General features: G+C 40.0%; 1 protein-coding gene across 1 annotated transcript; it reads right to left on the reverse strand.

Annotated features, from left to right (window-relative positions):
* Positions 1 to 82: 82 nt before the first annotated feature.
* On the reverse strand, positions 83 to 10,104 carry LOC118798913 (membrane-spanning 4-domains subfamily A member 5-like). The gene is made up of 7 exons (XM_036558535.1): positions 10,019 to 10,104; positions 8,630 to 8,819; positions 7,443 to 7,550; positions 6,495 to 6,551; positions 3,224 to 3,379; positions 2,845 to 2,967; positions 83 to 359 (listed from the first exon to the last, which is right to left on the reverse strand). Exons 2-7 carry the CDS (start codon positions 8,801 to 8,803, stop codon positions 291 to 293), a joined length of 687 nt encoding a protein of 228 aa, XP_036414428.1. The 5' UTR covers positions 8,804 to 8,819; positions 10,019 to 10,104; the 3' UTR covers positions 83 to 290.
* Between the last annotated feature and the right edge of the window lie 310 nt (positions 10,105 to 10,414).

A 10,414-nucleotide genomic window follows, 5' to 3' on the forward strand; every position in this document is an offset into this window, starting at 1 on the left:
ACTTACTGTTTATCTGCTGAATTTAACATATTGGAAAAAAAAACATGAAAAGTTATGTTTTATATTTTAAGTCTATGAAACAGTTGTTCCAGACAGATATGTAGCGCATTTAAAGGATTGAAAAGGAGTGATTCTACTGTAACAGTTAACAAAAGTAATAATGAGATGTCTCTCAATGAAACGTACAGCAGTCTCTAATAACAATACGGTAACATTTCAATTCACAAGAAAGAAAAGTGCCAGGTAGAACATCTGGAATTACATGAATGATGAGGATTGAGAGTGTTTCTCTACCAGGCAGGGCTGGAAAGAACTTCCTCCACAGGGAGCTTGTAAAGTTCAGGATATTCCTCTAAAATCTAAACCAAAAACAAATCAGGCTGTTAAGAAAAGATCAGCAACTTCCACTCTATACAAACAATAATAGTACTTTGGTTAATGAGCTTAATTAAAGTGATGGTTGATATACAGCCAGCCCCACAGTCAGTGGCTCATTTGGGAAAGATGGGTAAAAAAAAAAAAGGTCATAAAATGTCTATGTGGTTAAGTAGCTCAACCTCACACTGAAAATGTGAGGGAAATCGAACAGAAATTTTTAGTAAACAAACAAAAACAGTTAACTTTGGCTGGCGAGTTTTAATTAAAACAGTGTTAAAAGTGTGCACCGCACCCCCATTGCACCTGTTACTGTTTTTAGATATGCAATATACTTTTCCAATTCTAATTACATTATAACTTTCTTACTGTGTTTAAATGCCCCAAATGTTTAATTGGAAAAGAAATATGTGTAAAGTGTTTTCATAAGATACATTTTTGAATACATGAGATTGGACAAATTTTTTATTTTGCATTTTTTGCTTTTGTGTGTTTGAAATACATTCTGGAATGAAACAATGTATTGGAAATGTATCGCACACATTAGAAATGCCTGTGCCCATATATTCCTTTTCCATGGGGTGAATAAAGCTTAGAATTGATTCATGTTGCGCTCTTGTCACATCTTGCACAGCTTGCACTGAACTTCATGGTGTCGGAAGTTCTGTCACAAGTATTACATAATTGCCTAATAATTATCTGAGATGATCGCTGTAATTTGAGATGATTGCAATTAGGCTGACTGCACATTTCCCACAGTCATTAGATTTCAGTCATATTATGTCACCTGCAACAAATTAAACATAAATTGGGAGTGTTTGGTTGAGGCAAATAAATGTAAATAAAAGAAAGCAGTCAATGCATTCATCATGGGAATTATGAAAACAAAAAAAGTTTGTTTAGAGGGCAGCGCTGGGCAGTGTTTATTTGTTAGTTATGCAGCTAACTAATTAAGCTAATTATTAGTATGTATGCTGTGTGCTATGTATTTTCACTCTTATGAAGAACATGTAGCTGTGCTGCAGTTTACACATAATTCTATGAAAATGTAGACATTTGTGTGAGTGTGAGCGCAGTATTGTGTCAACAATACAACCACTGTGTGCTACTAAACAAACATAACGAGCAAGTAAGGTGGCTAATCAGCCAATGTGGCTACTTTAGACTTGTATTTTAATAGTTGCAAACACTGAACATTAAAAAAACTATTAAATTGTTAATTGCAATTATTTGTGTGACAAATAATCGTCAGTTAAAATCTCAAGATCGTCTGTCTTTAACGGCAGGTCAGAAAAAATGTCCTGCTGCTCCAGACAGCTACCAAACTCTCATTTATGAAAAAGAAATAAAAGCACTCGGGCGAACTCAGATTGAGCCCTACCATTGGATAGTCCTTAAACTTTATGCTTTTGTTATTAATTTAGTGCATTAATAACAGCTAGTTCAATATTAATAATTAGGAACATGTTAAGAACTTTTCAGATCTGGATCGTAATGCTGATTGTTATGAATCTGATCTGCTGTATTGTCTTTGCTCCAGAGGGATCCTATCACCAGCCACAAGTATCATATCATAGAAAATATTACTTAACTTCTTATGTCTGTTCTCGTCCTTATTTCAATTCTGACCAATCATTTATAGCCAGATGTTGGAAACCATTTGGCTATAATTGGCACTTCATATGAATATGGTGCCATGTAAATTAGCTGTCTAAAAAATGAAATAATTTTGTGAAAATCGGTTGTGTAGTAAAGAAATAAAGGTTGGTTCAATTCTTTGTATTTGTTTACAAAGTGGATCTTGACTCTGTTGCCGCCACTGAGAACAAAAGTCTGCACAGCATCTATGTGTCACGCTTCCGGGTTCTTCTCCCTTGCTTAGCACGCTCCAGGACTCCATTTCCCATAATCCCAGTCCCGATGACATCACCAATTCCTCCAATCACGTGCAACTGCCTTGTTCTCAGTCACCTGATTTCAAATTCAATTCACCTGTGCTTGTGTTTGTCTGAGAACTTAAACAGGCCTTGGTTTGCTCTCCTCTTTGCGAGGTATTGCCAATTTCTTGGTCTACTGAGTGGTATTTCTCTGATTGTTTGACTTGTGCCTTGAACCTTTGGCCTGCTTTCTGGATTTTGCTCTGTTTGCCTGTGTGTTTTGGTTATTCCGGTTTTTGAACTACAATATTGGATTTGCCCTGAGATTGTGTTTTAGTTGGACTTACATACTGATACTCTCTCATTAAACAGATTTCCATTTTTAAGATCCGCAAGCGTTTTCTTGTGTTTGTGCAGCGTTACAGTATGATATTCCCATATTAGCGCATGTCCTTTTTTTAAACATTAGCCTTGTAGCTCCGATGCAAAACTAAAGAAGCAAACTTGAGACACCAAACATGTTGTGTCTGATGGACTACCTTTGCAGTGAAGAGCACTGTCAGCCAGACCATCACTTCAAAGATATTCATACCATTTTGTATCCTTTCTTCTTCCTCCACAGAGCCATCAGACTCAGAACAATCGAGCTGATGGTGACAAAAATTATGGGAATAGACAACAGGATCATCAAAACGATCAGTCCTCCAAACAGCACCTAGGTGGAGAAGACCAATCCTTTAGTCAATGCTAATTAAACCAACAGAGATAGCAAGCAATTAATGTCATTTCGCTACATTTTAATGACATAATTATATAATAATTACTTTTTACTTTACATTTACATTATAAATCAACAGGTTCAATGTGGGACACGGCTAAATGAGAAGAGGTTGGAAAATTACATCACAATCACATTACATGAACACAAATAATAAGAAAATGTGTTTTTGTACAGCAGCACAAAATAATACCTTCATGAAGAGCATGTAGTACTGACAGCCCTGCAGCATTTCGTATTTATGTAGATCACAATTGTAATTCATGGTTACTAAGTACACTGGTAACAACCCAACGGTAGTTAAAGCCAGCGCAACACTGACAAGATTCACCAGGACCAAAAAGCTAACCTGTAAAAGAGAAAGATCAACATACTGTAAAAACTAAACAGGTTTGTGACATTTGGTTTGGTGAACAGTTACCTGTACTGTGGTTTAGCTTAAAGAGATGCTAATTATTGACAGTTTACAGACAGTTGGTGCTGGTGGGTGTGGCCGATTTAGCAGGTGGCCAGTTTATCTACTAAAAATTTCCCAGCGAATGAGCCCAGGGGTGTCTTTGAATTAACGTATGACCTGCCCATCTGCCACAGGCCTGGCTCAGGTGCTTTTTGAATCATAACTGTTTCCAGTTATGGAAGAAAAAGGTTTTTTTTCTCCTCCAGTTTTAGGTTCACACTGTGTCTAATAAGTAAAACAATGTAAGGGAATTGTATGATTTTATCCTTTTAGCTACATGCAGCACATCAAATAATGGCTGATATTTTTGCACCAGCTAACACATAAGTCTTCCTGGATCGGGGCCTTGCCATGATGGAAGGGCTTGTGTGGTCTAGGGATCTTCAGAGCTAAGTCCTCTGGAGCAATATGCCCAATGCAAACGAGTCTGGAGTGAAGACTCGATCCAAAAATCCTCCATGACTAAGGGACACAAGAAATCGTGAACCCTGTCCGGGAGAGCGTTACCAGGACCTACCTCTGTAGCCAGGCCTGGGGGTAGTGCTTCTCAGCAATCACCTGGTGGCCAGGCCACCCATGTAACCCAGCCAGACTCAGCCCGAAAAGGCAACATGGGGGGAACCGTGTGGGCCCATCACCCGCAAGGTCCAGCATGGGGGACTGGTGCAGTGTGGTGGGAGATGGCAGGGAGATCCTTGGTGGCATGGACCCCTGCGGTGGACACTGGCTCTTGGTACGCGGAATGTGACCTCACTGGGGGGAGGAACCAGAGCTTATGCGGGAGGTTGAGAGGTACCAAGTAGATATAGTTGGGCTCACCTCCACCCACAGTGTCAGCTTTGGAACCAAATTCCTTGATAGGGGTTAGTCCCTCTCCTACTCAGCAGCTGCACGGGGTGAGAGGTACCAGGCAGGTGTGATACTTACGAGCCCCTGTCTGGCTGCCATGCAGTTGGAGTCTGTCCCGGTAGACAAAAGCGTTAAAATCAGAAGAAGGAAAACCCTGACTGTTGTGTGTGCTTATGCACCAAACAACAGGTCGGAGTATTCGGCCTCCTTGGAGTGAGTGGGCGGGGTTCTGGAAAGGGCCCCGCCTACAGACTCCACAGTCTTGCTGGGAGACTTCAATGCTCATGTTGGAAATGACTGGGGGACCTGGAGGGGGTGATTGGGAAGAACGGCCTGCCCGATCTAAACTCAAAGGGTGAATTGTTATTGGACTTCTGTTCTAGACATGGATTGTCCATAACGTAAACCAACTTCGAACACAAGAATATTCATAAGTGTATGTGGTACCAGAGCTCCTTGGGTCAAAGGTCAATGATTGACTTTGTTGTTGTTTCATCTGACTTGGAACCATATGTTCTGGACACTCGGGTGAAGGGAGGTGTTGAGCTGTCAACCAATCACCATCTGGTGGCGAGTTGGATCAGATGGCAGGGAAGACTGATGGTCAGACCCGGTAGGCCCAAGTGAACAGTGAGGGTGTGATGGGAACAACAGGCAAAGGCCCCTGTTTGGAATGATTTTAACTCCCACCTCCAGGAGAGCTTTCCAGTGGGGTAACACAAAAACTCCCTGGTGGATATGGGTGGTGAGGGGGGCAGGATGGCCCGACTCAGCAGATAGGTACTGACGGCAGTGGTGGCTGAAGCAAAATTCAGGATGTGGGAGGAGTTCAGCGAGGCCATGGAAAAAACTTTTGGTTGGCTTCAAGGAGGTTCAAGGAGGTTCTGGACAACCATCCGGCAACTCAGGAGCGGTTGGGGTGGCTTCACCCAAGCTGTATTCGGCAGGGCTGGAGAAACTCTGACTTTAAATGAGGATGATGTTTGTCAGTGGAAGGAGCACTTTGAGGAACTCCTTAATCCGAGAGACATGCCCCCCTCACAGGAGTCAGGGCCAGAAGCTTCTGGCATGTCAGACTCCATTTTCCTGGTGGAGGTCATTGAGGTAGTTGGCAAGCTCCTCAGTGGCAAGGCACCGGGGGTGGATGAGATTAGCCCAGAAATACTTAAGGCTCTGGATGTTGTGGGGCTGTCATGGCTGACACGCCTCTGCAATGTCACACGGACCTCGGGAACAGTACCCTTGGATTGGCAGACCAGGGTGGTGGTCCCTATTTTTAAGAAAGTGGACCGGAGGGTGTGTGCCAATTACCGGGGTATCACACTGCTCAGCCTCCCTGAGAAAGTTTATGCCAAGGTGCTGAAAGGAGACTCCAACCAATAGTTGAACCTTGGTGGAAATGAGCTTTCTTCACAGGGTGGCGGGCTACACTCTACTTGATAGGGTGAGGAGCTCGGTCATTCGGGAGGAGCTCAGAGTAGAGCCGCTACTCCTCCGCATTGAAAGGAGTCAGTAGAGGAGGTTTGGGCTTCTGATCAGGATGCCCCCTGGATGCCTTCCAGTGGGTTTACCAGGCACTGCCTACTGGAACAAGACCCCGGGGTCGGCCTAGGACCCGCTGGACGGATTAAATCTCCAAGTTGGCCTGGGAGCGGCTCAGTGTCCCCCAGAATGAGCTGGAGGAAGTTGCAGGGGACAGGGTTGTCTGGGATTCTCTGCTCTCCCAACTGCTGCTACCGCAACCCTATCTGGACTAAACAGTTAAAGATGATGATGATGATGATAACCAATAAACCACAGCATGAAAAAAATAACAAAGGAACAATGTGCTTCAGTAAAGAAGAGATTACAGAACCATTAAGTTTTAATATGTGCTTTTAGCAATCGTCTGAAAACTGTTTTTCTAATACAATCTAGTTTTTAGTTCTTATTTTCTTTGCCACATTAATTTTTATGAAGAAAATAAAAACTAAAAACTAAATTGTTTTAGAAAAACAAAAAAACAATAAAATTCCTCATTTCAACATTTCATATGTAGGGTTTCAATGATGCACATCATTGTATTCTGATTTATTTACACTTTAGAGTGCTGTATAACTAATAATGTGGTTAATAGACTGTTGTTTGACTCATCCTTCAATTGGAGAGTGAAACTCACCATGCATGGGCTGGCGAACTTGTGCACAAGGTTGCAAAAGATGCCAGCTGCAATTAACTTGTAGGTAAAACAGAAAAAGAGAATTTGTCAGATTTGTTGGAAAATCATAATAAAGCAACATGTTTGAAATGGACGTCATATTATACAACTAATTTTAATCCTTTATAAGCCCAAGGAACTGTGGGTCCTCACTCTCATAACTAGTTACTTAAATCATGACTGCTAGTAACTGATAATAAGAAAGTGCATTGTTATACCTTGTATAAATATCTAACAGTAATTTTCATATTTTCATTTTCATTCAAGTTTCCTGTTTGTCAAAAATCAGCAGCATTTTTTTCTGCTGAAATCCACTTTAATAAAACATTATTATACATGACCATTCTCCAACCTCTCTTCTTTAAACTGTTTTTCTTACTGTGCCTTTAAGACTGAAATATGTAAATGAGTTCTGTTCTGATTGGCTGCCCTGTATTGCTCCTCATTCAAAAAGCAGTCCAGACTGAAACACTCCTTATAACTTCAATGTCAATGGGTGGGGCTAAACTACTGTAGGCTGCATAGGTGGATGTATGTGGATGTTTTGTTTTTTTTCATGGCATCACAGGAACAGTAAATACATAAGAAGTTGTTTTTGGAGTTATTTTGTATGGAATGGTATGTACATACTACATCAAATGTAACGGTAAACGGTATATTTTAAGACTTTAACAGTGTTTACATACTACATCAAATTCTTATTTCGAAAAAGCAAGAAAAATGTGTTTTTCCATGATATGAGGCAATTAAATGACAAAACCCACAGGCACTCAGGCAACATTAGAGAACATATGGACCAATATGGAATGCTTTAAATTTCAGAGACGGACATTAGGAGGTTAAGAGGTTAAGATGAATAACAAGTCTGCAGTTTAAGGGGTTAATGAAATCATTAAAGTTAATTCTCACCACTGCCCCGAACCAAAAGGTGGCGCTGAACAGCAGATCAAATAACTGAAGGCGTGTATAGATACACTCAACAGCCAAAGTCATTAATCCAAACAGAATCTGTAGAGTCTGTGGGAAGAGAGGAGTAGGTTTTTACATAGTCTAAACTCTGAACAAAGCTACTGTTACATCAATCATGAAAATTAAAATGTGACTAACTTCTTAACTTTAGATCAGAACTAGAATCTGTTATTCAACAAATACAAGAAATAGAACAAGAATATTTTATATACTGAAGAAAATTTGAATATATTTTCGTTCCCTTTTCCAAGGTGAAAGTGTCCTGATGTCAATGTTTACCCTTCTTGTGGGGTGTAACTGATTTCTGTGCCACTTAAAGACATTCTGCCTGCTTGTTTCTTTCACAGCAAGAACAACACGGCAAAATAAAAAAATCCCTCTGCATCCAGTCTGCATTCCTTTGATGCGGAAAACTGCTTCTAAATATTTTACTTATTCATGTTGTTTCCCTGCCAGAAGAACCAGCATAGCAGGTCACAGGTGAAACCAGCGTATGTTGAGTTCTGTGAATTTTCAGACTAGCCTTTATGTACATGTGTGCAAACCTGCTGAGATGATTTTTTTTTCTTGTTTTCATTGTTGCTAGAGGTGGGTAGTAGTTCCATTTACTCAGTTCCATGCACTCAGCTAACATTCTGTTGGGTATTTTCCCAAAATTTTCCATTTGTAACACTTTTATTTCTACTCATGTATATTTGTACAAAAAGGAATCTATATTTTAGTCATCATATTTAGTTACAAATCACGTGTTTGTATTTAGTGTGATTAAATTATGCTGGTGAAAGCATCAGTACAGCTTTGCAGTTGCTCACATCTTTCACTTTGGAGCTTTACAATTTCATTTTAGACCAAACGATCCCAAAAAGAGAAGAACAGACTGCAAGAAACTTCAGTTCCTATGCTGATAGATGCAGGATGTACTAAGAAGTTCTGCTGAAGTTATTTACTTTATTAAGTACTGAGTAGTCTTTTGACCTTGTGTACTTCTACAAGATGTTTTTTTAAGGAAAGGTACTTTTACATTTGCTTACGTAGCTCTACACATTCTCTTTTTATGGTTTGAGGGTAAATCATGATAATCATATCAAACGTGATATGTATGTACAGTGTGAGTGTGGGAGTCCTACCCCCAGAACTGTGTTACTGCTGTCCAGCTGCTGCTTCAAACTCTGAGACACAAAGCAGACCGGACTGGAGCACAAGGTGCCCAGAAGCCGGCAAATCAGCGGCCTCTTGCTTTTGGTGCTGGAGGTGATGGTAAACACGGTCCCCCCCTCGGTTCTGGTCATCATCGGCGACATCCTGATAAGCAACAAACTAAAAAAACAAAAAAGAAAAAAACACAGAAACACAGAACATTCATTTCTGGAGAGTTAAAAATGCAGTAAAATTAATAAAATGCGCATATTTAGTGCAACGGCCCAGAGTCATCTAAACATACTGCGTTTCCAGGGTACAGTAAATAAAGTTACTATCAGCCAAATCTGTCCAATGCCATTATGCTTACTGGGTTTAGTGTGTTGTTAAGAGAAATGAGATTTTGGCAGCATAAATGTATGAGAGAAGATATTAAATTTCTTCTTCAACAAAATTTTATATTGCTAAAACAAGCCAGAATTGTGTAAAGTACCATTTACTTTAACCAAGTAACACTTTGTACAGAGCAACTGATCTGCTCCAGCTAGTTACGCTGGTAAGTCAGCATACCTGGTTTACCAGGATAGAGTATGTTTTTAGATTGAGTTTGATAATTTAACTGGCCTATCAGCAAGACCAGCATTTGGATGTCCAGCTTGTCCATCTAGACCATCTGAAACCAGCAAAAGCTGATCTTAGCTGGATTTTTTTTCAGCAGGGAGAAATACAGTGCCCCATTTGCACATTTAAAAAGATGTGAAAAAAAATGCCAGCTTGATCTCACTCTGGAAATATGACTTTCAGTAAGGCACAGTTATTCAAATAATAGAGAAGAATCCTTATTAAACATTTAATAAAGACTTTTTTTTTGGTACTAAAGTACAGTATTTTGTACTTTTGCTACACTCAAACATGATGGTTCTTCAAGGGTTCTTAAGTAAAGAAATTAGTTCTATATAGAACAATGATCACTCTAGGGTTCTTCTATTGGTACAAGCTTGGCACTGTAACAACAGCAGAACCCTCTTTGGTGCTAAATAGAACCCTTTTCAAGTAGGTGCTATATAGAACCATCTATAGCACACTCTCCATCAATCTGAATAACGCTTTCACCATGAAAAGAACACCTTAAACATGCCAAGGGTTCTTTGAGTGTTCACAGTTCTATATAGAACCAATTTCTTTACTTAAGAACCCGTGAATAACCATCATTTTTAAGTGTGTCCTACATTTAGTGCACCTTAAAGAGTCTTCACTTATAACGCTCAGAACAGCACAAACAACACAAAACCGCACAAAATAACAGCACAAATATGAAACAAACCATGGACGTTTTGCTGTTATGGGCTTAAAACACAGTGACCACTTCCTTAGTCTACCTTGTATCTTCTTCTTCGACACCAAACCTGAAAGTTTCACCTGGCTTTAAAATCTCTCCCGGTATTTTCACACCAGTAGCATCACATTAGAGTATTTTACAGATAATGAACAGGATGTGTGATGACTCACCTTATTCTGTGAAGGTCTTTCAGCCTTTTTCAGTCTCGCTGTTGAGGCTTCCCTACAAACCTGTACTGCAGCTCTTTAGCTGAGTTCCTGACACTGACGACTCACTTTCGTTTTTTCTTTTATTTTTAATCCTCAGAAACACAAAACGAGCAGGTTCTGCTAGCTCAGGGTTCGGCAATCCGAATGTCCAACAAATATCAAACCACTTTAGGAGCCACATTTTATGTCCACTTGACCTTCTTGGCTGCAAATATGTCTCAGTATGT

The sequence above is a fragment of the Colossoma macropomum genome, unplaced genomic scaffold (genome assembly GCF_904425465.1).
Source record: "Colossoma macropomum unplaced genomic scaffold, Colossoma_macropomum, whole genome shotgun sequence".
NCBI lineage: Eukaryota > Metazoa > Chordata > Actinopteri > Characiformes > Serrasalmidae > Colossoma > Colossoma macropomum.

Bases quoted from the DNA above. Each gene is read 5' to 3' on its own strand.
- LOC118798913 (XM_036558535.1), bottom strand. From the start codon at position 8,803: ATGTCGCCGATGATGACCAGAACCGAGGGGGGGACCGTGTTTACCATC. The intron at 6,552-7,442 runs GTGAGAATTAAC...TTTACCTACAAG, and splicing joins CCTTTTGGTTCGGGGCAGTG to TTAATTGCAGCTGGCATCTT. The intron at 3,380-6,494 runs GTGAGTTTCACT...TCTCTTTTACAG, and splicing joins AGTTCGCCAGCCCATGCATG to GTTAGCTTTTTGGTCCTGGT.